At 45.8% G+C, this 27,500-nt stretch overlaps 1 protein-coding gene across 1 annotated transcript in view; it reads right to left on the bottom strand.

Annotated features, from left to right (window-relative positions):
• Window positions 1–22,987, bottom strand: part of syt3 (synaptotagmin III) — a 29,626-nt gene extending 6,639 nt beyond the window's left edge. The window contains exons 1-7 of the mRNA XM_084040865.1: window positions 22,685–22,987; window positions 21,048–21,436; window positions 13,919–14,314; window positions 13,121–13,229; window positions 12,351–12,527; window positions 2,783–2,909; window positions 369–587 (exon numbers count right to left, since the gene is read on the bottom strand). Coding sequence (XP_083896991.1) covers window positions 369–587; window positions 2,783–2,909; window positions 12,351–12,527; window positions 13,121–13,229; window positions 13,919–14,314; window positions 21,048–21,198 — 1,179 coding nt within the window. The 5' untranslated portion in view covers window positions 21,199–21,436; window positions 22,685–22,987. The remainder of the gene's footprint in view (window positions 1–368; window positions 588–2,782; window positions 2,910–12,350; window positions 12,528–13,120; window positions 13,230–13,918; window positions 14,315–21,047; window positions 21,437–22,684) is intronic.
• Between the last annotated feature and the right edge of the window lie 4,513 nt (window positions 22,988–27,500).

Raw genomic sequence — 27,500 nt, 5'->3', positions numbered from 1 at the left:
ACACACACACACACACACACACAGACACACACACACTCTCACACACACACACACACACACCCCTCCCCCTCCATCTACTGATCTTGTCGCTGCCTGTGGTCGCCGTGGCAGTGACGACTCCGCTGGTATTCAGGTCACATGGTAGCACGGTGGCTCCTGAGTGGCTCATCGATACTTCCCACACTGAACACACACACTGAACACTGAAATACGCTGAATGCTTTAAAACCTTTGACTTAATTGTGTTGTATGAATGTTTGCTATAACTCTATGGGCGCTGCCTATAACACCAGGACTCTGGTCACATGACAACAGCAGCATATCGGTTGGTTTTATACTCATATGGGTTTGATATATCTAATTCTCACCGCGGTGCCCTCCACGATGTCCCTCCACACCGGCTTGTCCCCGCTGCCCTCGCTGAAGTCCAGCAGGTTGTCCACCACCACCTGGCCAATCAGGTCGTGCCTGGAGAAGCGGTCGAAGTCGTACACGGAGAAATGCAGCTTCCTGGAATGTAGCTCGTTCAGCGGCACGCCGAACTGGAAGGTCTCGTTGAAGACCGGGTTCAGGGTCTTCCTGTGGACCTGGGGGGGTGGACCGGGTTAGAGGCCACAGATTATCATCATTTAGTCAAAAAACAGGGTCAAAGGACTTTCCTCTCATCAGAGGGGGCGGGGTTGACATGGGACGGCCCACATGCATCAGAAAAAGTGGTACAATCTAATATTATCATAATTTAAAATAAATACAGACACAAAACTATTCAATGGTCATAGCTACACCTTCTTCCCAGGCTGAGTCTGATGTCAGCCATAAAAAATCAATCAATACAATAATATAATACACTCAATATTTAAAAAACGTGTAAATGTGTCATCATTTAAACAGAAAATTAAAGTAGAACTTTGACGATGTTTCCTCATTACCTTGTAACCCATTAAAAACACTCCATATGTGTGTCTGTTTAGCACCCAGTAAGTATTTTATTGATACCGTATATATATATATATATATTCTGAATAATTAACACAGTAATTGGTGTTGTTGTAATCTAAAGCATTAGCAATGGTATTTCCTGGTTTATACCCTCCAGTTTATGGTTTTAATGTCATTTATTTGCATTCAAGAGTTCTACAACGATGATGAGCCAAAGTTTCTTTAAAGAATCCTCAAAGATGTGTTTATTTCCGCTGGGATGAAAGATATTCCATCTTCTGCCCAGTAAAGTCCATTTTAACAGGAGGCGACCGGATCTCGTCAATCAGACAAACTGGATATTATTCCGTTTTTATAGTCAACGCTGTCAAATGAAGGCTTCTTTCTTTGTGTCTCATATTTAAAAACTCTTCTTATGTAAGTGACACCAAACTGGAGATATTTTGCTCTTTTTTCTCCCTGAAAGCAGAAATCAATGAGATCCTCATTTTCTTTATTGAAGGAACATCTTTGGGCGCCGAGCTCTCGTTGCCGCGGTGAAACGTTTAGACAACAGTGTTTTTTATTGTGTTTGTTTTTCGCCCATTTTCTTGCTTCAAACCGCCCAGCGACCCGAACCAGAGCCTCTGAATATAACAGCTTTGATTAAACCGCCTGCAGATGAAAGCAGCAGCACAGACATGTGCATGTCATGAAACGGTATTTTAAATCTACATTCCTACAGAAACAAGCCGATTCCAGAGGGCTTGCATCCGCCTCCCTGGCAGAAACGACCTTGAGCAACGTGATTAACCTCCAGCAGCAGCAGCCGGAGGCAGAGAAGTGGATTTCTTCCTGTTTCTTGTGGGATGAAAAAATGGAATCAATGCTGAAATGAAATAAAAGAGCTTCAAACGAAGTTTAAAGTCCCAGCGTATACAGGTACAGGCTTTCATTCTGGTAATGTTTGTCTACGTGTGAAGGTCAGTTCACCTCCATTCTGTGTGTTTTTCTTCTTTCCAACAGAAAATGGATCGTTAGGAATAAAGGCTGATGGAAAAGCCTCATTTGAACACATTGCATTTCAATTTATCTCCACTTTTTATGAGTTGTTGGTTTAGTTTGTGGGATTTATTTGCTTTGAATGAATGCTGTCATGCAATAAAGATGTGATAATTAAAATGTGACACAGGCTTTCTGAATCCAACTTTTGTGTGTGCATGAGCGGGTCTGTCACTCCGGCTTATTAGCACGCGATGATTACTTGTTAGCTCTGGATTAAAGGCGTTGCCGGCGGAGACGGCCTGAACCAGAAGGTGACGTCTGTTTCCTCTTTTTTGAAAATCAGCTGGAGGGATGAAAGCGTGGCAGAAATATGGGACTGAAATGAAACAATCATGTAGACTTTAAACAAAAGGGGAGCAGTATTATGCAAATGAGTGGAGTGAATGCATTCACTGCTTTTGAATGGGCTTTTGTGATCTAGAAGAGACCGTCACACAAAGAGGGGGTTCACTTCAAACCGCTGCAGCTTCATGTTCATGTGCCGGTGATATTTATGGATGTATAACACAGAATCTCACCTCGTGAGGTTTTCTGAGCTCCTAAATCTCACATCCACAGAGAATAAATGAGAGGAGGGTATTTTGAGGACGTTTCCTGTACAGAACGTCCTGAGATCAAATATTGACTCTGCTCGTCCTCAAACGGCTGAGAAACACGGAGTCGCTCCGTCAGAGTCCCCAGCACATCGTGGTGAATAAATGATGGGCTGAGATTAGATTAGATTACATTAGTGAGAACTGTAATGATTCCCGGTGGGGGTGTGTGTGTGTGTGTGTGTGTGTGTGTGGTGTGTGTGCACCTTCGTCTGGTATTTCTTCTTCCTGTCTGGCAGCAGGTAGATCTTCACATACGGGTCAGAGAAGCCGTTGGCATCCTTCGCTGGCAGGTCCAGAGCTTTCAGGATCTTCACCACCAACTGCTCCGTACTGGGACACACACACACACACACACACACACACACACACACACACACACAGCAAACTCCATTAGACTGGGATACTCATAAAAAAGGCATAAAAAGGCGGGGGTCGTACACATTTACACAAATAATCTATGAGACCCAGACAGGATCAACCCACACACACACACACACACACACCTGCAGGCTTTCTACACACACACACACACACACACACACACACACACACACTGGTGTGGGAGGTGGCGTTTCTCTGAAGCTAGCAACAACCAGAACAGCGATGTTAAATGTGAGCACAGATGAGAGAGAGAGAGAGAGAGAGAGAGAGAGAGAGAGAGAGAGAGAGAGAGAGAGAGAGAGAGAGAGAGAGAGAGAGAGAGAGAGAGAGAGACACTAAACACAATGCACCAGCACTTCATTCCACTGTTTCATTCTCTCCACGTTTATTTGAGCTTCCAAACGGCGGTGAGATCCGTTTACGGGTCACCAGATGTTTACTGATGTAGAAAATCTCAATTATGTGTATTTTGGAGATTGTACTTCTTCTGTTAAATACTATAAGAAGTATTTAACTGAATGAATCTGTTTGAGGAGGAAGTAGACGTGCTCTCATGTCACGGGGTGAATGAATCTAAAGGAAGCCCTTAAAATGAAAAGCTTATAATGATCATACAGAACAACTAGCATGTGTTTCATTTGCTTCTCATTCTTATTGATTTGAAGGAAAAACCTGTAATCCAGCTGCGAACACCAGAATCTAAAATACTGGTTCCTCACAATGACCGTCCTTTAATTACAGATACAATTATTATTATTATTAGAAGTAACTCCTGTTTTATGATGCTGTAATCCAGAACTGTTTATTATTATGTTTATTATGTTTTAATGGTATGTATTTAAATGAATCTGCTAATTATTTTCTGTAAGGGTAAACAATTAAAAAAAGGTTTTCCTGAGTCACCTTGGTATAAAACAGAGAAAAGCATCAACTTATTGAAATGTCATAATCTGGGATTGTTTTTGCTTTCATAAAATGCCTCAAACAATCAATCAGTTATGAGAATTGTGCCAAATGGCCGGTCGGTTACTTATTGTCACTTATTGTTTAAGCTCTACAGTAATGATAGACTCATAAACTTGTTAATTATGTATGTAAATATTTAATATTATTTGTGGACAAATTTGTTTTAGTTTTCTTTAGTTTTAGTGTTATTTCACTGATAATATGAGAGAAAATAATATTATATTGTAAACGTGTTCTGTATTTTATGGGATAATTGGTATTCAAATGTTTACAGATAAATGTTTGCTTCAAAAATAGTATATAAGGTGCTCATATCGCACACATACACACACACACACACACACACACACACACACACACACACACACACACACACACACACACACACACACACACACACACACACACACACACACGTGTACGTTGGGCTGCTACATCCGGAGTCTGCGACTCCATTACCGTTGGTTGTGTATTTAATTAGCAGACGAAGATGAAGACGCTCGGAGGCCTTTAATCAGACCTCGTTAGCCGCGTCTCCCCTCGTTAGCAGCGTGTCAGCACTTCATTAGCTGCTTCAGGAGAGCAGCCTGAACTTCAGGGGCCAAGGGCCCATCAGCCGCCGGTGACCCTCGGAACGTCCTCCTCCAATCACAGATCAGACACGCTCGTTGACAACGCCACCGCGGCCAATCAGGACACGTGTTTACCTCTGAATCACATCCAATTAAGGCGATAAACACGATGACATCACATCAGGGAGAAGACGACACACAGGCATCCAATCAGGGAGAAGACGACACACAATGACATCACATCAGGGAGAAGACGACACACGATGACATCACATCAGGGAGAAGACGACACACGATGACATCACATCAGGAAGAAGACCAGACACAGGCATCCAATCAGGGAGAAGACGACACACGATGACATCACATCAGGGAGAAGACGACACACAATGACATCACATCAGGGAGAAGACGGCACACGGGGATGGATTCCGATATGGAATGATCCTTTAATCCGGGGGATTTCTGAGACATGATGGTGGTCACCATCATTAGCCAGCGTGGCTGCTGTGAAGGAGGAGGATATACACCTCGTACTGCTGGAGCGGGGGGGACAGACAATAGCCGACAGCGAGCCGTTCTTCCCACGGAGGAAATGTGTCAGCTTTTAATGGGATCGTCAATAGAACGGCCGTTTCCCAGCGGACGGAGGAAGATTGACATTGTTATTCTGACTGTTACACCAGACAGCTGGGGCTCACACTAACACACCAACACACAGCTGCATGTCTGCCTGTTCATACATGTTATACATGTTTCTTCTGATGAACCTCTCGGTGTTAATCCTCTACATCCAGCGATAACAGTCTGTGTTATTATGTGTTGACAGGCTGCTGTTTAAAGTGGCTGGCCATTTATAATTCATGGCTGGAACGGCCTCTCGCTCCGGCTCTTTCTGTCCATCAGCACTTTCACCCAGTGTTTCTACATGTCAGACTACACACACACATGATTCACACACACACACACACACACACACACACACACAGACACACACACACACACACACACACACACACACACACACACACACACTCACACACACTTTCGTCACACAGTCCTCACAGCGTGTTTAAATTCACCCGGCAGAGAATCTAATCTAAAATTGAAGGAATCATCAAAGGAGCAAACTGATCTGCACATGGAAGACACTTTTAAAGTGGCCAACGTTCTTATTTTTCACACATTATTATTTCATCGTCATAAACAGAAAGTACGTCGCTTCTCACAGCTCATGTTAAAAGTAAATGTCTTCTTACACCACTTAGTGTTTGAAGACCAAAGTAGTGCAAAAAAACAAGACGCATCAGAGTTTAGTGTTTTAAAATCAATTATTGACCAACCGATGGATGATTAAGGACCGTGATGGCAAACATCCCCATCTCAGGAACCTCAAAGATTCAAGAATAAATAAAGGTTTGGAATGAAATGAAGGAACCTTCGTTGGTCCCTCGCTGTGTTGTGATTGGGTGGTGGAGGTACATGGAGAGGTGTTGTGATTGGGTGGTGGAGGTACATGGAGAGGTGTTGTGATTGGGTGGTGGAGGTACATGGAGAGGTGTTGTGATTGGGTGGTGGAGGTACATGGAGAGGTGTTGTGATTGGGTGGTGGAGGTACATAGAGACGTGTTGTGATTGGGTGGTGGTGGAGGTACATGGAGAGGTGTTGTGATTGGGTGGTGGAGGAGCATGGAGAGGTGTTGTGATTGGGTGGTGGAGGTACATGGAGAGGTGTTGTGATTGGGTGGTGGAGGTACATGGAGAGGTGTTGTGATTGGGTGGTGGAGGAGCATGGAGAGGTGTTGTGATTGGGTGGTGGAGGTACATAGAGAGGTGTTGTGATTGGGTGGTGGAGGTACATGGAGAGGTGTTGTGATTGGGTGGTGGAGGTACATGGAGAGGTGTTGTGATTGGGTGGTGGTGGAGGTACATAGAGAGGTGTTGTGATTGGGTGGTGGTGGAGGTACATAGAGAGGTGTTGTGATTGGGTGGTGGTGGAGGTACATGGAGAGGTGTTGTGATTGGGTGGTGGAGGTACATAGAGAGGTGTTGTGATTGGGTGGTGGAGGTACATAGAGAGGTGTTGTGATTGGGTGGTGGAGGTACATAGAGAGGTGTTGTGATTGGGTGGTGGTAGAGGTACATGGAGAGGTGTTGTGATTGGGTGGTGGAGGTACATGGAGAGGTGTTGTGATTGGGTGGTGGAGGTACATGGAGAGGTGTTGTGATTGGGTGGTGGAGGTACATGGAGAGGTGTTGTGATTGGGTGGTGGTGGAGGTACATAGAGAGGTGTTGTGATTGGGTGGTGGTGGAGGTACATGGAGAGGTGTTGTGATTGGGTGGTGGAGGTACATGGAGAGGTGTTGTGATTGGGTGGTGGTGGTGGTACATAGAGAGGTGTTGTGATTGGGTGGTGGAGGTACATGGAGAGGTGTTGTGATTGGGTGGTGGAGGTACATGGAGAGGTGTTGTGATTGGGTGGTGGAGGTACATGGAGAGGTGTTGTGATTGGGTGGTGGAGGTACATGGAGAGGTGTTGTGATTGGGTGGTGGAGGTACATAGAGAGGTGTTGTGATTGGGTGGTGGAGGTACATAGAGAGGTGTTGTGATTGGGTGGTGGTGGAGGTACATGGAGAGGTGTTGTGATTGGTTGGTAGAGGTACATGGAGAGGTGTTGTGATTGGGTGGTGGAGGTACATGGAGAGGTGTTGTGATTGGGTGGTGGAGGTACACTCAAAAAAAGAACTTTTTGGTGTTGTACAATATACTAGATTAGTTGGCATATATTCTACAGTATAATAATAAGTTTCACTTTGTACTAGAATTCCTTACGTAAAAATGTATATGTTTACATATTTTAATCATACAGTAAATTAACTATGTGGGAAAAGTAAATTTTACTACACAATTTCTCATACTGTTTACGTGTTTTATAATGACTGAACATAAATCGAAAAATGGTAAGTAAATTTTAATTAATCTAAACATGTATCCCGTTTGAAACAAACGACCCGCGCAGTTCAGAGCGACAGCGAGACGAGACGTTGACTGAGAGGAGAGGTGCTTCATGGCCGAACAAGTAAGTTATTGTCTGTCTACATTTGTGAAAATATATCGATATGTGTGTCAGAGAGAAGGACGGAGCCGTTTGCATAGCGCAATATGCGCGATTTACCAAGCCAACAGTGCTGCTGCCGGCTTTATGTTTGTGGCTAAACTTGAACATACTGAAATGAGTTTGAAACATGCTAAAGCTATATTAGCCGTCTGGTTGTTACGATACGGGACTCCCGGTAGCGAAGCGGGGTCCGGCACTTAATTCCTCCATGTCGCTGCTACAGTGCAAGTTCTCTACCGTCCCCTCACTCGTTCCACTTCTTCCCGTGGTAACCTGCCCCCCCCCCCCCCCCCCTTCTCCCTCTTTCCCTCTCGAGTTCGTCACGTCTTTTACGTATGCTTTTACGTATTGTCATCTGTGGAGGTTTTTTTTTTTTTTTAAGTAACGAGTCTGTTTTTACGATGTAAGGAGTAGATGTTAATGTTTAGTATATTGTGGGTGTATAGGCTCAGTTCCTATTGTTGATTTTTGTCCATTCAGATCAAGGCAGAATTCAGAAGAATCACGACGATTCCCCTTGAGCAGACGTTCATGTACAAGTTCGACTACTACACACCAAAACTTATCAGCTTGATGAAAGCCAGGGGTGGTGGCCTTGGGATCAAGCTGAGGCCGTTTTTGGACAGACTGAGTCAGGTGTGTTTGTTCTAAATTGTGCTTATTCACACTGTATACTGCTCCATGCAATTAGAGCACCAACTCCTACACTTTGTTGCTTCCATGTTCTTCCACACTCCATGATTCCACAAATGGGTCTTGCTTTGGACTCAAGTCACTGTTTGTTGCAGATTTATGCAGTTCATTGTGCATGAATAAGAGGTTCAGTACTGACAATATATTCATCTGTTTACAGAACCAAAACATTGAAATGAGACGTGAAGCTATTATCCGCAGCCTTATCCTTTACCTTGGTGAAAAAGGGGAGGCTCTTTTTGAAGACTGTCCGGTAAGCATGTTTTTGTTGTTTTTTATTGTAAAGTTTGTGTAATATTTCATTAGCTGTTGGTTAACAAGATTAAACAGTTCAACTGATTCACTTTGCCTTTTCTTAGTAATAAGGTTCCAAATTTTAACTCAAAAGTAAGAGAAATTAAAAAAAGATGGTGTGATGGACCAAATAGTACACTGAAATAACCACAGGAAAGAAGAGACTGTTAGGAACTGGTACAAACCTATTGTTATGACCCACCCAAATTATCTGACACACCTGTCAAAGGGAACACAACATGATTTACTCTACCTGGCGAGCAGAAGGGGGGCATGTAACATTCTTCTGGGGTTACAAAGTCACTGGGTTTCTAGGCAGAGCAAATTTGTGGAATGTAGCCATCTTGTGCCATCAGGTTTCACACAATTTAATTTACTCAGTTTAATGTAAACTGAGCAGTTCTTTTATCATGGAAGTTAACATGCAATTCTTTCTCCTCTCTTCAAACAATTAAAGTAATTCTATTTTTTTAAATGCATGTATATGTAAGTAGCATTATCTAAACTCTTTTTGTACATTGTATACAGGAGGACAGCCGCAGTGATGCAACTCAACACACTATGAAGATCATGGTTGTCCATGGCACTGATGGAGAAGATCCTGTTGATGTATCCATCCTCCTTGAAGGCAAGGAGATGTTGGCGGGATGCGGCAGCACTGCCAAAGCTTGCACACTGCTTATGGGGCTTATTTACGCCCTGAACCTTGCATACCCTCCAGCATTGCGCTACACATTTGAGGTTTTTCAAAAACTTTTTCTTGAACTGGATGGGATTAAGCTGTCTCCAAAAGTACAGAGTTTGAAGACGAAGTTGCTGTCTTAAATGCACACAGACTGGCAATGTTCACCAGCCTGTTTTCACATGGACGTTCTGCTTGCCTTATACACTGTACAAGAATTGCTGCAACTTTGTTCAGTGTTGACCAAAAAACTTACACTTGACAAAAATAGGAATGTTTATCCTGCTTGTACCCTCTTTGCTCTTTGCCTCTGAGTTCAATTTAATCCAGGCTGTTTTGTATCACGTAAGGCACCTGTTCTGTCAGTTGATTGCAGATTATTGATTAAAAAAAAGTAATGTTTTATTCTTTAAAATGCAGTGATTTAGTTTAATTTAGTGAAGTGTGATTTTCTTCACACTGAATTTTTAGTTAAGAAAAACTGCTACAGCTCCAATCATACATCATGAAGATGTCACCCTGAGGTTCCGCACCCAAAGTTGATGTGACAGTTTTGTCTGGTAGCTTGAAAATGTGTGTCTTTTGACAGTGATATGTTGTCACTAATGATACCTACCTGTGTGTTGACAAAATAAATAGGTTGAATTGCATTGTGGCTGTGATTTGTGATCTATGAAGATTAATTAACATTTATCAATAGAAGATTAACAAAATGTACATAATTATAATAAGTAATAATAACATACAATTAAGTAATTGAAAATGAAAAATGTCTAATAAAATCTACTTAGTTATTTCATTCAGATTTACTTAATAATTTCATAACATTGACGTTATTGTCTGTTCAAAAGTTAATTAGACTTTACTTAATTAGTTTAGATAAATATTATTTATGCATAAACATAATTAAGTAACATTTACTTAATATATCCATGGATATTAAGTCTAGAATTAAGTACATTATACTTGATACTTGCTAGTGAGATTTACTTAATCATGCGACAGTAAAAGTTACTTAGTTAGTGTTAGTGCAAATTGTTACGAGGATTTTATTAAGTAAATTCAACAAGTTATTTTTTTGAGTGTACATGGAGAGGTGTTGTGATTGGGTGGTGGTGGAGGTACATGGAGAGGTGTTGTGATTGGGTGGTGGAGGTACATAGAGAGGTGTTGTGATTGGGTGGTGGAGGTACATGGAGAGGTGTTGTGATTGGGTGGTGGAGGTACATGGAGAGGTGTTGTGATTGGGTGGTGGAGGTACATAGAGAGGTGTTGTGATTGGGTGGTGGTGGAGGTACATGGAGAGGTGTTGTGATTGGGTGGTGGAGGTACATGGAGAGGTGTTGTGATTGGGTGGTGGAGGTACATGGAGAGGTGTTGTGATTGGGTGGTGGTGGAGGTACATGGAGAGGTGTTGTGATTGGGTGGTGGAGGTACATAGAGAGGTGTTGTGATTGGGTGGTGGAGGTACATGGAGAGGTGTTGTGATTGGGTGGTGGAGGTACATGGAGAGGTGTTGTGATTGGGTGGTGGTGGAGGTACATGGAGAGGTGTTGTGATTGGGTGGTGGAGGTACATAGAGAGGTGTTGTGATTGGGTGGTGGAGGTACATGGAGAGGTGTTGTGATTGGGTGGTGGAGGTACATGGAGAGGTGTTGTGATTGGGTGGTGGAGGTACATGGAGAGGTGTTGTGATTGGGTGGTGGTGGTACATAGAGAGGTGTTGTGATTGGGTGGTGGAGGTACATGGAGAGGTGTTGTGATTGGGTGGTGGAGGTACATGGAGAGGTGTTGTGATTGGGTGGTGGAGGTACATGGAGAGGTGTTGTGATTGGGTGGTGGTGGAGGTACATGGAGAGGTGTTGTGATTGGGTGGTGGTGGAGGTACATGGAGAGGTGTTGTGATTGGGTGGTGGAGGTACATAGAGAGGTGTTGTGATTGGGTGGTGGAGGTACATGGAGAGGTGTTGTGATTGGGTGGTGGAGGTACATAGAGAGGTGTTGTGATTGGGTGGTGGTGGTGGTACATGGAGAGGTGTTGTGATTGGGTGGTGGTGGTGGTACATGGAGAGGTGTTGTGATTGGGTGGTGGAGGTACATAGAGAGGTGTTGTGATTGGGTGGTGGTGGAGGTACATAGAGAGGTGTTGTGATTGGGTGGTGGAGGTACATAGAGAGGTGTTGTGATTGGGTGGTGGAGGTACATAGAGAGGTGTTGTGATTGGGTGGTGGTGGTGGTACATAGAGAGGTGTTGTGATTGGGTGGTGGTGGTGGTACATGGAGAGGTGTTGTGATTGGGTGGTGGAGGTACATAGAGAGGTGTTGTGATTGGGTGGTGGTGGAGGTACATAGAGAGGTGTTGTGATTGGGTGGTGGAGGTACATGGAGAGGTGTTGTGATTGGGTGGTGGTGGTGGTGGTACATGGAGAGGTGTTGTGATTGGGTGGTGGTGGAGGTACATGGAGAGGTGTTGTGATTGGGTGGTGGAGGTACATAGAGAGGTGTTGTGATTGGGTGGTGGAGGTACATGGAGAGGTGTTGTGATTGGGTGGTGGTGGTGGTACATGGAGAGGTGTTGTGATTGGGTGGTGGAGGTACATGGAGAGGTGTTGTGATTGGGTGGTGGTGGAGGTACATGGAGAGGTGTTGTGATTGGGTGGTGGAGGTACATAGAGAGGTGTTGTGATTGGGTGGTGGAGGTACATGGAGAGGTGTTGTGATTGGGTGGTGGAGGTACATAGAGAGGTGTTGTGATTGGGTGGTGGAGGTACATGGAGAGGTGTTGTGATTGGGTGGTGGAGGTACATAGAGAGGTGTTGTGATTGGGTGGTGGTGGAGGTACATGGAGAGGTGTTGTGATTGGGTGGTGGAGGTACATGGAGAGGTGTTGTGATTGGGTGGTGGAGGTACATGGAGAGGTGTTGTGATTGGGTGGTGGAGGTACATAGAGAGCAGCATCTTCAGGCTCCACCGGCTTGTTTCCAGTTAAACTCTTGAAATCATTGAGGCGATGATGTTTTCATGTTAAAGGTTTGAACCCTGAGGTGCAGCTGGCTGACTTACTTGAAGGCGTAGCGCAGCAGGAAGCTGATCTTGCCACAGTTGTCGCCCGTCTTGCCTTCGCCCTGGTCGCCCTTCGGCCTGTAGAGCTCCGGCTTGATCTGCCCGATGCTGGTCACCTGCTCCTTCTCCTCGCCGTGGAAATCAGGGCTGGAGAGCTGGTGGGTCATGGGCTTGGGCCTGAACGGACACACACAAGAAGGGTGAATACACACACACACACACACACACACACACACACACATGCATGCTATGCAACAGTGTGATTCAGCAGCTTGATCAGAGATACAGCGGCTGGTAAACCATCTTAATGCAGTTTATTCACTGGTTTTATTTGCATACACATGCATGCCTCATTAATGTTGTCATCAGAACAAGACTGATTGTGTGATGATGGTTCTTTTGGAATACATTTTACAAAAAAAACTAATTATAATGTGGTAAAAATAAGAGCTTCTTGATGAGTCATGCAGACATGAAGATCCAGCTCATATCTCAGCACGTGTTTAATACGAAGAGGATCAAAACCAAGTCTATAAAGTGTAACAGACCACACAAGTCTTCATCACGGTGATTGAGATTAAAGCCGACATCGTACTCACAAAAACACATTTTTAGCAGGTAAAACTCTCCCTTTCTAAATCTTCAATCACGTGTTTTCCCAATCGATTTTCCTTTAATGACCTGTTTTTATTCGCCACTATATCTCCGAGTTTAATAGCAGAAGCACAACACACACACACACACACTCCCAGGAGAGCGGCTGCACTGACCGGGAGGTGACCTGCTGCTGGGAGTGGGCGTTGGGCAGCTCTTTGTGGGGCTGGGCTCCCACCTCGGCGTTGGGGACGTCCGGAGACGTCTGACTCAGCTTCAGCGTTCCTAACGACGCCAGGAAAACGGACAGAAACACAATATGGCTCCGTCGTTACAGCGGCAGCATTGATCGCACTGATTGTATTCAATTGATTGAACAGAGCGTGATTAACAGGGGGAAGGGATGAGCAGACATGTTTACAATAGCAGAACATGAGATATAGTATGGAGGCAGGAGCAAACGTTTGACTGTGAATATTGATTGTTGACAGGCAGAATAAATACGACGGCAGAGTGAAAACTCCTTCAACCAGAAACCTTGATCTTAGTGTGAAAGTGTTCTTATTGCTGCTTAATAAGCTTCCAACCACGTCACCATCACATGCTCTCTGGGAAGGAAGCCTGAAAGCTGCATTAATCAACATGTTTCTGCATATGTGTGTGTGTGAAGGCTAAAAAAAGATCATCAGCCATATGTTAACATGTAGGGGACCTTCTACTGTTATATGTCTCTACACACTCTGCTGCTTTCACAAACAGATTCAAACTTTCCTGCTGTATAATACGTTTGTTTAATAAGAGATTCATTAAAAAGTAATATCCCCTGAATACTGAGAGAAGCCATTGAAACAGTAACGGGCAGCATCCTTCACACTGCTGCAGCACAGATGAAATATTTCTACTGTGTATAAGTACATTCAGGACCATGTGAGTAAATGATTGGCCGTTACATGACTGGGATTAATGAGTCTCACCTGCGTTGTTGGGGTAGGAGTCCATGTCCAGGTAGGAGGGCTCCTGGGCCTCCTGTGGCCCCCCAACCACCCCTCCACCCTCCCCCCTCTCCAGCCCCACCAGGTCAGAGAAATGGGGGTGGTGCTGGCCCTGCTGGCCCAGCGAGGGGTAGAGCGAGGAGGAGGAGTGGCCCTCCTTCCTCTGCAGCAGGGGGGGTAGGAGCGAGGAGCCCCCGGTGCCCCCGAGGCTCCCGATGCCGGCACTGCCGGGCAGCAGGCCAGACGTCAGGCTCAGGCCTCCGCCCTCCTTGTCTCTCCATGGCAGCCAGCACAGCTTCCAGGAGACGAAGAGGGAGACGGAGAGGAGGACGATGCCGCAGAATGTCACGATGACGGACAGCAGGCTGACAGAGATCTCTACGGGGGAGGGGGGATAAAGAGATGAACAAAGAGATGAACAGAAGGAACTTCTGTATTTACACACAAAGAACCACGTTTAAAAGAAGAAGACAGATGAGGGGAAATAAAGAGATAAATAAAGAGATAAATAAAGAGATAAATAAAGAGAGAAATAAAGAGATACATAAAGAGATGAACAGAAAGGACTTCTGTATTTACAAAGAACCACGTTTTAAAGAAGAAGACACATAAGCAGCTCTCTGAGGCTTTGAGCTAAACACACCAACATGATGACATTTAGGAGGTACGAGGAGGTACGAACGCCAAAAGATAATGAACTAGAATGAGATATTTACAAATGAAATGAGCTGATGATAGAAGGGAAGGTGATCCCTGAGGGGGTGCCTGTGGGTGACCTGTTTCATCCTGCGTCCCACATACTGGACAAAATGTCTCGCTCTACTTTTTTAAAAAGTCAAACCACTGCAGGAAAGATGCCTTTCTAAAAACTATGGCTTTTATCCAACAGCTGTGATAAAGCAGCAAACACACGTGGGTCTACGGCCAGGGGGAAGTCACCGTAAAGGCACTGCCATGCAGATTTAAGCAACATGTGCAACGTTTTGGTGAAGTGAGACACAAAAGAAACGTGTGGCTCATTAGAGCTGCTGCTATAGATGTGTTCCTCCTAAAACCCTGAGACGGGAGCCAGACAGATAAGGCTGAAAGAACCCAACATTATATCAACTACTTCTCAGCAATGTCCCACATTGTCCCACAAACATTCTCCCTCTAAGTGTTCAGTTTAGTTTGTGGGGATCTGACAAGAAGTACACTTCCTTTATATCTAGTGAGAGCATCTTGTTACTTTTAGGAACAAGAAGCTCAAACAGTTTGCACAAAATACAGAAAGAAGGCGAGGCGTCGCTAGCAACCCTCCGTCTGAGAGACAACCATGCAGCGTTACGTAACTCCCACTTCCCTATGGGGGTCAAACCAGACACATTATCAGATGTTTTCCTGCTTCCTCACAACCTGATCCCATCGAGCCCTAGCTTGGATCACCACTGGCTGTTGGGGCAATAAAAACAAGAAAGGAAAAACACATTTCACTCAAATTCACAATAGTGAAGTCGGGAGATCACCAAAGCACCATCAAAGTCAGTAGAATTTATCGTCTGGGACTAATGAACGCCTGTAAAAAAACTTAATTACTATCCATCCCATAAATCCTCCACTCAGACAGACGGACCAACATGTGCATCAATAGAGCCACATGTCTAACAAATCAACAGTAAGCCACTGTATGAGTCCACACAGCCACACACACACACACACACACACACACACACACACACACACACACACACACACCAGCGTCACGACGACGTCTAAAAAAATCACAAATCACGGAGCAGGCGGAGGAATCCTCTGTAGGCGTAAACTGATGCAGCCATGCCCTGAAGCTCATATTCCACATTCCAATCGTGATCTTAAAATGGGGCAACGTTGGCGGGAAGAGGATATTCTCATGGAGGAGGGCAGGTGACATTTCAATTTTTTAAACATGTTTTAATAGTTTCAAAAATTAAAACACCCACACTGATGTCTCGATGCAACGCCATCCTGCATTTCCTCGTGGTTATAAGCTTTTTAATCTGTGACAGCTCAAGGATTTGTGTTTGTTGGGAGGATGGGATTGGAGGTGGGGTGTGTGGGTGTGTGTGTGGGTGTATGGGGGGGGGTTAAATATGGGGTGGTAGAGGATGTGTGTGGGGAGGGTGGAGTATGACTCATCCGGATGAAAAAGCGCACAGAATAAAAGAAAAGCGCAGTTTCAGCACCAGGCAGACGGACAGTTCCACAACCAGGCAGACGGACAGTTCCACAACCAGGCAGACGGACAGTTTCAGAACCAGGCAGACGGACAGTTCCACAACCAGGCAGACGGACAGTTCCACAACCAGGCAGACGGACAGTTTCAGAACCAGGCAGACGGACAGTTCCACAACCAGGCAGACGGACAGTTTCAGAACCAGGCAGACGGACAGTTCCACAACCAGGCAGACGGACAGTTTCAGAACCAGACAGACGGACAGTTCCACAACCAGGCAGACGGACAGTTTCAGAACCAGACAGACGGACAGTTTCAGAACCAGACAGACGGACAGTTTCAGAACCAGACAGACGAACCATGACAGACAGACAGTTTCAGAACCAGGCAGACGGACAGTTTCAGAACCAGACAGACGGACAGTTTCAGAACCAGGCAGACGAACCATGACAGACAGACAGTTTCAGAACCAGGCAGACGGACAGTTTCAGAACCAGGCACACGAACCATGACAGACAGACAGTTTCAGAACCAGGCAGACAGACAGTTTCAGCACCAGGCCCGACGGACAGTTTCAGAACCAGGCAGACAGACAGTTTCAGAACCAGACAGACGGACAGTTTCAGAACCAGACAGACGGACAGTTTCAGAACCAGGCAGACGAACCATGACAGACAGACAGTTTCAGAACCAGGCAGACAGACAGTTTCAGCACCAGGCCCGACGGACAGTTTCAGAACCAGGCAGACAAACCTGACAGACAGACAGTTTCAGCACCAGACAGACAGACAGACAGTTTCAGCACCAGACAGACGGACAGTTCCACAACCAGGCAGACGGACAGTTTCAAAACCAGACAGACGGACAGTTTCAGAACCAGGCAGACGAACCATGACAGACAGACAGTTTCAGCACAGACAGACGGACAGTTTCAGAACCAGGCAGACGGACAGTTTCAGAACCAGGCAGACAGACAGTTTCAGCACCCGGCAGACAGACAGTTTCAGCACCAGGCCCGACGGACAGTTTCAGAACCAGGCAGACGAACCATGACAGACAGACAGTTTCAGAACCAGACAGACAGACAGTTTCAGCACCAGACAGACGGACAGTTTCAGAACCAGGCAGACGGACAGTTTCAGAACCAGGCAGACAGACAGTTTCAGCACCCGGCAGACAGACAGTTTCAGCACCAGACAGACGGACAGTTTCAGAACCAGGCAGACAGACAGTTTCAGAACCAGGCAGACGGACAGTTTCAGAACCAGGCAGACAGACAGTTCCAGCAGAAATCAAACAGCATTGACGTGACTCCAGAGCTCCTTTTGTAGTTCTGTTTATGGTTTAGTAAAGGCACAACTGCACATGTCGCAGCCTGTGATGCGTAAATTCATGAATTCACTTTGTAAATACCCCTATAAATATTTAATGACTATTTATAAATACAAAAATCTAAATATACAATGAATATTAATAATTATCCTGAGTCATTTGATGAGATACATACTGTATATATCATAAATAGCATGTTTTTGGTCTGATGACTGACTTGACAAAAGGACCAATCACAGATGACAATGAACTATAGTTCCCAGAGCCCCTGGACATGAATATTGATTGGTTGTAAGTAGGACGAGAGGACTCACTAAGATAAAATACAGCGGATTCCCACCTTGCAGCGTCTAACTGGAATGTTTTGCCTCTCACCATCTTTGTTCAGACGAGGGCCAGCAAAGGAATCACCTCGTCACCTTCGTGTACAACGGCAATGTCGGCCTGAACTCCCATCGACAAAGACAGCTTTCTTTTTCTTTAACCCCCATGTTTTTTTAAATTTGCCTCATTTCAGATTGTCTTTTTGGGCATGACAAAGACCCAGCACACTGTTAAATCACACAACAGGGACGGGAAATGTTATCTGTAACAGGCTGACAACAAGACTGAGAGGGAATGAGCACAAAAACAAGACAACAGCAGCCAATCCTGAAGCCCTGGGGTACATCTGCTGGAATCCGTTTCGCCTTCTGTCTCCAGCCACCCTTTCCTCTCTCTCTTCCACTCCTCTACATAATCCCCTCAAACTCCCCTCATTCCTCGCTGTCATGTCTTTTCCCATGCTGTCTGCCTCTGCACGCTTCGACTTCTCTTCCACGACTTCTCTTCAACGTCACCCCTACCTTCTATGCCTCTCTCTCTCTCTCTCTCTGAATTATTCATGAGTCTGTGTATGTCATTAATCAGCACTTGTTCAAAAGATATGATTGGGGGGCTGCGGAGGTGGGGGGATGGGCGCGGGAACATCGATCTGTCGCGGTGGTGTACAAGACAGGGTGGGAAGTGAGGAAAGGGGGAGAAAAAGAGGGAGAAGAGAGCAAGTACGTGACGAAGCAGATTGAGGAGGGTGAAGTGATGGAGGGAGGAGAGGAAAGGAGGGCAGAGGAAGGTAGGATAGAAGGATAGTGATGGAGGGAGGAGAGGAAGGTAGGATAGAAGGATAGTGATGGAGGGAGGAGAGGAAAGGAGGGCAGAGGAAGGTAGGATAGAAGGATAGTGATGGAGGGAGGAGAGGAAAGGAGGGCAGAGGAATAAGGTAGGATAGAAGGATAGTGATGGAGGGAGGAGAGGAAGGTAGGATAGAAGGATAGTGATGGAGGGAGGAGAGGAAAGGAGGGCAGAGGAAGGTAGGATAGAAGGATAGTGATGGAGGGAGGAGAGGAAGGTAGGATAGAAGGATAGTGATGGAGGGAGGAGAGGAAAGGAGGGCAGAGGAAGGTAGGATAGAAGGATAGTGATGGAGGGAGGAGAGGAAAGGAGGAAGGTAGGATAGAAGGATAGTGATGGAGTGAGGAGAGGAAGGTAGGATAGAAGGATAGTGATGGAGTGAGGAGAGGAAGGTAGGATAGAAGGATAGTGATGGAGGGAGGAGAGGAAGGTAGGATAGAAGGATAGTGATGGAGGGAGGAGAGGAAAGGAGGAAGGTAGGATAGAAGGATAGTGATGGAGGGAATGAATGTGGCCGCGGGACTGGAGACACGGCTGGAAACAGATTGGTTCACATGTTGAAGAGACATATAAGCTGACTGGGTTGGTCCCCCCCCCCCCCCCCCCCCTCTTTTTTTCGTTTTCTCATACGAGGTAGGGAGAGGGGAGAGGGGGGGGGGGTGATAAAGTCGATGCTACCACACCATCATGGAAAGAGTAGGAACCGATGGGGAGAGAGAGAGAGAGAGAGAGAGAGAGAGAGAGAGAGAGAGCAGGAAAACCAACCTGACAATGATTTAGCGTGAAGCCAGAGGGGGGCGGGGTTTGGGGTTAATGTATTGATCTGGGGGCGGGACAAAGCGAGGAGATGGTGTGTGGTTGGCAGATGAGGCTGTGCTGATAAGACACGGCTGTGATCACAGGGGGGCCGGCGGGGGCCAAAGCGCTCGCCTCCATTTGTCTCTCTTTAGGGCAGCCCCTGCACTGATCCTGCCAAAGATCCATCACTAATCCAGCGAGCACAAAGAGCCGTCGGCGGGCGGTGAGGTGGTGGGAGGCTCTCTGAAGAGGCTCTGAAGTACACCGTGAAGAGGGACAGAGTCCCTGTCAGTCAGCGACACTGATGCAAGCCCACTGGGAGTCACACACCGCTCACATCAAACGCATCTCGCTGCTCACACAAGCCGCTCGCCGGCAGCTTCCGGCGCTGCAGCCGTCCCCTCGGACGCTCCGAGACTCCCGTCAGCAAACACCGAGAAATCACAGCTGGGGAGTGAGGGGACCGATGCCTAAAACCACGGTGTGACATTTCTTCATAGAGCCGTTCCAAATCTCCAGAGGCAACAAGCAGCCGATCCAGGCTAATCTACACTGAGCCACAGATATCCATACTAATCTGCATAACAGCTCATTGCACCTCCGAATGCTTCAATGAGAACCCACACACAATACTCACACACAAAGCACTCCACGCTGTGCATGATACACCCTCTCTGTGTTGTCAAACTAGAATAAAATCACGTACACATTTATTCATATACACATATACAACTATAGTCGCCGACCTGTGAGAAAAGAAATCACAGAATTCATCCGAGACTCGTTTGGGGCTCATAAAAGAAATGGGATGAACTTGTACCGTAGCCATTCCAATGTAATCGATGAATATTTCATGTTTTTTGTTGTTGCTTTGAGTGCACAGAAACACTTTAAACACGAGCAGCTCATCTTAACATTTGCCCTTTCAAACCTAAAACTCCAACATGTGTCCTCAAATACTGAAGCAATACAGAAACATGTATGCTGAAAGATTTGGAGTCAGTTTTTACCACTTTTCAGATTCGAGTGAGCTTATCATACGACAAGGGTATCTTTCAGATGAAATAGTGCTCTTAAGCTTCTTTACATGATATTCAGAGCATTAATACAGCATCAAACAATCATATAGTGGAGTTAAGTCACAGAGCAGAGAATCAAGTCACTCTCCCTCTGTGTGTGCACCGTTAGCTACAAGGCGCCGGTATAGCTATGTTAGGAGCAGTGTGGAGGCAGGGTGGGACACAGATGAGTGGCAATGTTGTTCTGCAATGTTTTCATGTCTCCCTCAGGATAAACCATGTTGGTGGTCCCGACTTTTCCCCACTAGAAGCTGCTTTAAACCTGCCTCCCAGACTTTGGTCCAGCCTCGGACTTGGGCTCATTCACATGAACAGAGGATTTGTCTATTTGCACTTTTTACAACTTTTACAACCTAATGATTGAACTGCTATTCAAGCTAGAGGCGTCTCTTTGTAAGTCTTTTTGGGCCCGATAGCATTACGTGGCCCAGAAGGTGTAATTCCACTCTCTGGCCACCTGCGTACTCAAGATATCGTGAAAAGGATTTAGTCTTGCAGACGTTGTAAAACGGATTAAGCTCCATGTGTGTGAGTTTACCTGTGTCCAGCCGCTTGTTGAGACCTCTCAGCAGGTAGCTGAACTCCTGGCAGCGTTCACTCTGGCTGTTTCCTCGCGGGGAGTTGAAACAAAGCTCCTCCACCAGCACCAGCGCCTTCTTACACAGGTCTTCATCCCAGTCCCCCGACATCCTCCAATCCGCATTGCACTCTCACCAGCAGTCGGCCAATGACGGCGGCAGCCCTCGCCGCCCCCTCACCTATCGGACGCCGCTTGGCTAAGTGCGTCGGCTGTTGGCCCGTCCACCTTTTGTAAAGACGTGAGCTGAGGAAGGTGAGGCAGTAGACGGCGAGGTGGGGGGGTCTGCCTCGGTCTGGATCACAGAGACCAGACTGAAGACTGAGCGACACACATCCCTCTGGCTTTCCCTGGAAGTAAGTAAAGGGAGAGGAACTGGCAACGTGAGTGTAAGGACAAAAAGCATGTGCAAATCAAGTTGTTGGCAGATTGGTCACCTTCACCATTAAGTGAGAACGCGATGCCAAACCCATCACCGTGTCCCTGATAGATCATTGGCTCTGGTGCTGCATAATATCACTTTAGCGTGCACACTATGAAGGGTGTTGCGAGAAAACTGGCATCACGCAAGATCTGAAGAATGTGTCAGCTAAATGCTAACGTCTTGAAGAAAAACAGATTTGACGATCTTATCCAGCTATTATTCACACGCCTTACTGCTGGTCAGGATGTTAATTTAACTACACCAGCTAGTTACTGAGCTCATACCATGGAGGTACAAATAAAGGATTGAATTAAAAAGCAGCTAAAAGCGTGTGTAAATATTAAAATGATCACCCACGCAGGTTTAAATCTACTTTAAATAAAGAAACCCATCTTTAACATAGTACATCTGCATTTACCTCCTACTTTGGGAAGTGAAGGAGGTAAATGATGGGTACTTTGAATAAACACTAAATAGTAAAAAAAATGAAATTTTAAATTTCTGCCAGATGCTTACTCACTTAACAGGCGCCTACGTAATTACAAGGAGCCGTTCTGTCAAGCATGTCCCGGAGACACGGTGAGGAATTTGGTCTGAAAATGACCGATGCCGATCAACCTGGAACCTTGCACGGTTTTTCCAAGCAAAACACTCTTTACTGTAATTGCAGAGTAATTTAGATAATTAGAAGCTGTCTTGTGTTGAGTTCCTAAAACACAAATATGCTGAGAAACGACACACACTGTGAGACTGAGTGGTTTTATATTTCAACATATTATATTTATATACACGTTATTTTCAACATATTTAACCAATTGCTTGGAAGAACCTAGAAGAGCTATCTAAGATTTAGTTTCACATTTTGCTATAAAGCTCTACTGTGTTGAAAATCCGAATGAAAGCGTCTCCTTAGCTTTAACGGCACAATGAGCAGGATTTGTCAATAGCAGTTTGTAAACACAACATTTAAAGTTGGCCACTTGCACCCGGCTCAACGAGGGCGACTGTGCTGCCAGCGGGTCAAAGCCAGCCTCAGATTCACTCTTTAGCCACCTGGCGCTTTGCCTCGCTATATTTAAATGTTTCCGTCCGACATCTTTGAGGGATTATTGTTTTTTTTAAGGGATATCCTACGCATTGTGCCTTTAAGATGATTCATATTTAATATTTTTACCTTTAGTGAACTTGACTCTTGAGGTTCCGGGCCATGTTGAATTTGCAAGCCAGAGCGGAGACACTCTACATTTAGAAAATCTTCTTTGCAAATAGACTTGGCTGAGGAATGCAAAGTTATGCCAGCGGTGCATGCATAACCTTTAGCTCCTTATTTCCCTTATTTGTCCTGCAGACAAGTGCCTTTTATTTTGGAGTTTTGAGCTCTTGGTCCTCTAGCTCCAACTGGATTGGGTGGAACGCATCAGTGTTCGTGGTCTCTCCAACACATCAGGTTGAACCACAGTCTGGAGTCTCTTTTGAAGCTCTCCAACACCTGGAAACAATTACAATCAATCAGTCAATGAGGTGAACGATACAAACACCAGTACACATGTAGACCACACCGAGGTTTGGGGGACTACAACAAAACATGAGATGGAGGTATAATTAGATGTATGAAGTCTGACTGCTCTTGTCCTTTCATCCCAGAGAAACTAGACTTCTTTAGCATACCGTCTTTATTTTGAACTCATTCTGTCGAAATAAAAGCAGGTCAATGCCCAAAAACTCCAGCTTCTCACAGTCTGGGAGTCTCCGGGGACTCCGACCGGGGCGAATGTATGCAAAGTTGTGTCTAATAATACAGATCTGTTGCTAGATTGAAAATGTTAGGCTTAAGAAATCGTGTGGTAACGGTTGGAGAATGAACGGCGAGAGAGCTCACTTTTACACCGTACTGTTTTGTCCTTGTGAGGCAGCGGACCTATTTCTCAAGCAAGGTGTCCAGCTGTACTATTGATCATTTGATGTATGTTGTTCTGTGAAATGTCAGCGCCGGTCTTTATGCATTGAGTGGCAACTCCCTGGCAAAGTGTTCGTTATGTGTCCATCCGTCTCCCGGCCATCAATCAATCAGCGCATTAGGCAAAGACATATTTCACTCTGAACAAGTTCCCGAAACAAGAAATGCTTCCACTCCGCTCTGTTTCCCCTCCTCCTCTCCTCTTGAAGACAGAAAGACACTTCCCCTCCCTTGTCTCTGTCTCTGTCTCTTTTCACAAACTGATTGTCACATTAGGATAGTCTGTCAGTCCAAAAGAAACTCAGACAGAGTCTATTTATCTGTCCATCTTAGCTCAGCTTATTGCAGAAATGAATCAAAATTAGCGAATCAAAATGCCATCCAGACTTTACATCCTACAGCAGCCCCCCCACCCCCAAACCACTCTCCCCCATTAAGATAGTAAATCTGTCTGAGTGACTTTAAAACCCAGGATATCTCAATCTGAGGAATGGCTGGCTGGCACAAAACTGGCCTGCATCAAATGCCAGCGAGAGATTGTGAGGGAGGGAGAGGCGAAGAAGAAATGGAGGGGACGGACGGACGGAAAGAAGGATTGTGTAGCAAGACAGAGGTGGAGAGAGAGGGGGATATCAGAGAGATGCTGACATTAAATTGGAAGCGAGACAGATAAAGAGGGAGGCAAAAAAAACAGGAGCAGAGAAGGGCAAGAAGAAGCTGGCGGCGAGGGGTGACACAGCAACAATGGTAATCAAGGGGTTCGGGGATGCAATTTACAACAAGCAAAATATTTACAGAGGCTCGTTATACTCAGTTTAAATATGCCTTCAGAAACATGTTGACGAATCATTCCACTCGGATTAAAGCGCCATGACCGGAGACATTCCTGCTGTAGCTGTACAGGAAAACACTAAACCTCCCACAGATGCTCCATTGACTGCCGCTCTGCCCGGGGATCAATACTCCCAGGGAACGGATACACCACAACACAGACCGGCCGGCCCGCGAGGTCACCGTCCGATTGGGCGGAGGAGACGAGACGGCACGCAAGGTCAACATCTAATCACACTGTGGAGAACGGAGAAGACATACTGTCCAATCACGTAACTGGAAGAAGAAGGGGATTGGAGGAGGTCAGTGCCCCAATCATGGGAGCTAAATCAGGGTGGGGGGGTATTTGCACCAGAAAGAAGACCCAGTCAGGGTCAATGGATCTAAAACCCAAATCAAGGGTATATCAGTCCTTCCTGTTAATCACAGAGGATGAGAACATCAGCTAAATGTTTAATGGCTCAGTCCAGTCGTTAGCTGATAGGCCATGAAGCAGTTTAGATTTGTATCCCCTCGTAATGAAGGGTTCCTGTTTTTTACATCGGAAGGACAGACACGGAGGGTAAAGAAAAGAAGAAACGGGGAAGCACATCTCCACACAGTATTCCCATGTCCTTTAGCTGGAGTAAACTCCCACAACTCCAACAATGAGTGTGAATGTGATGAAACCCAGACGGGGGGAGGTTATCTAGAAAAAAGGATCCTGTTAGACGGTGCCACTGAAATCTGTATGTGCGATCTGTCTCTGAGGGATGAATCACACACCTCGGCCGGGTTTGGGAATTACAGTGAAAAGGCGTTTGAAACATCGTCCTCTGCTGAATAACAAGTAGAAGACATGGAGATGCGTTCCCTACAACCCTGTGATCTACTGCGAGCCGTCATTTGGGATTTCGTTTTCTAGTCGTTATATGTTTGTATTTTTATTGAAAGGCTACGACTCAGGATCAACAAGATTCGTTCTTATTAGACAGCAGAGGGGAACAGTGTTAGATCGCCTCACAATCAGGCCAGTTTAAGACCACTTCAGGAAAGTCTCCTTCTCCCTAATAGAAGTTACTCTTTAATCATCAAATGTTTTTTATCGAAGAAACCAAACACCTTCATAATTTGTGAAACTGAACCGAGAACAGTTCTGTGTGGGAGCATAATGCTTCTGTAGACAAAAGGAGACTAATCCATTGGCTGTAGCTAATGGGATGTTTCAGTTGAAACTGCTCTCAGACCTGCTATCTGCTGCCACGCTCGCTTTTCTGTTTTTACCTGGAAGTCATCTTTTATTGAAACTTTCATGCTTGCCCCAGATGCTTTTGTTTTTTAGAAGCAGATTTCACACGCACCGTGTCTGCACGTTTTTTCTTTTTAACACCGTGTCGTTGCCAGTCTACGGTCGTGTCATGTGACCTGCGTTGTTGCACACTTTGATGCTGGTCTGCTCCACCATGCCCTGCTGCTCGTATCATGTTGTGGACCATCTCAAATCGATGTACTCATGTACCCTTAGATCATCCGCCTGCTCGTCAGGACTATCCCTGATTCATAGAGGTCACGACCTCTCTCTCCGCCGACGCCGGCGACGTGTCGTTGTTTTGCATCACTTCCTTTGGAGGCCACGGCTGCGTCTGCTGGAGACAACGGTATCATCGCTCCTCTGCTCATCCGGCTGTGACAGATTGATGCACAGGGTAAACAGATAGGGTACTACAACACATCTTTTTGGTTACTCCAGTGGATCGCTACTGTGTTTCGCCGGGACAGAGACGGCGCCGTATAAAGCCAAGATTGAGCGCGGGGATATTAATGTCTATTGACTTGAGGTAATAGCTTTTGCCGTGTCTCAGCCTCGAGGCTGTTCCTATAATAGCTCCTGGACACCCTTTCAGCTCCCGAACACCCTTTCAGCAGATAAATAACACGAGGCGGGGCGAGAGTGGACCTTAAGATCTGCTCCAGAACATATATCTCCATGAACATGCAATTAAACACCCTTTCCTTTCCAATCCTATCCCTGGCCCATTTTATATCTCAGTCAGGCACATCAAAGGTGGCCGTTCACACCTCCTCACACACACTCACACACACTCACACACTCCACTGACTCTGGGCCTGTTGGAGTCTCTGAATAGCATCTATAGCACGGAGCAGGAAATAGAGAGCACAAGCGTCTGCAGCCAGGAACCCTGGGATATTAGTACACCTCTTCCTGTCTCTCGCACAGCCAGTGGAGCTGCAGAGCAGGACCTATTTACAGACAGGGAGTGTGTTCTTACACACACACACACACACACACACACACACACCTACAGAGAGAGAGAGAGAGAGAGAGAGGCCGCCCTCACTTCATTTCTCACCTACCACTGTCATAGGCGGTGAGTCAGGATGTCTCAGTGGTTTTTGACCATTTGCGTTCATGTTCTACTGTGGTGTGCGCCTTTGATGTATATATGATATACATATATATATAATAAACACATATATATAATAAACATATATATATATATATATATATATATATATATATATATATATATATATATATATATATATAGGAGCACGCAGACATCACACAGAAGATTTCTGCGTGCTCCTGTCTCTTCATCTCATATCTAAACGCGTTTCATGAAGTGAACCTCCTCGGTGAGGATCATCGATAGTCTGAATACAGAGCCCGCGGTGTGCTGTGTTGCAGCCTGCATTGACAACATGTAAGCCCACTATATGCTCGGAACACACGGCAGAACGCAACATGGAGGAGGCTGCTGATGCACGAATGTAACACACATGAAATATTCATGGGAACAGACACACGCCGTTAGATTTAGGGCGCATTCAGCAGCAGCCCGGTGCGGGATGGCTGGATGAAAGGAGGGGTATGATGGAAGAAGAGGAGGAGGAGGAGAACATCGCAGATAAGCACGGACCCAAATGCATGCTGGTTACAGGACTAACAAAGGAACGTCGTCCTACCTTGGCGTCGCAGAAGACACTGTCTCTGTCCTGTTCACCGTTTACGAGCTCCTCCGGCGTTTTAGTCAGATGCGACGGTGTAAAGGGGCATTCCGCCCTCTTTCTTCGCTCAGTCCACCCCTCCCCTCTATCTCTCTCTCTCTCTCTCTCTCTCTCTCTCTGTCTCTCTCTCTCTCTCTCTCTCTCTCTCTCTCTCTGTCTCTCTCTCTCTCTCTCTCTCTCTCTCTCTCTCTCT

Source organism: Eutrigla gurnardus, assembly GCF_963514095.1.
Source record: "Eutrigla gurnardus genome assembly, contig: SCAFFOLD_175, whole genome shotgun sequence".
Lineage (NCBI taxonomy): Eukaryota > Metazoa > Chordata > Actinopteri > Perciformes > Triglidae > Eutrigla > Eutrigla gurnardus.
This window is presented reverse-complemented; position numbering and strand designations above follow the sequence as displayed.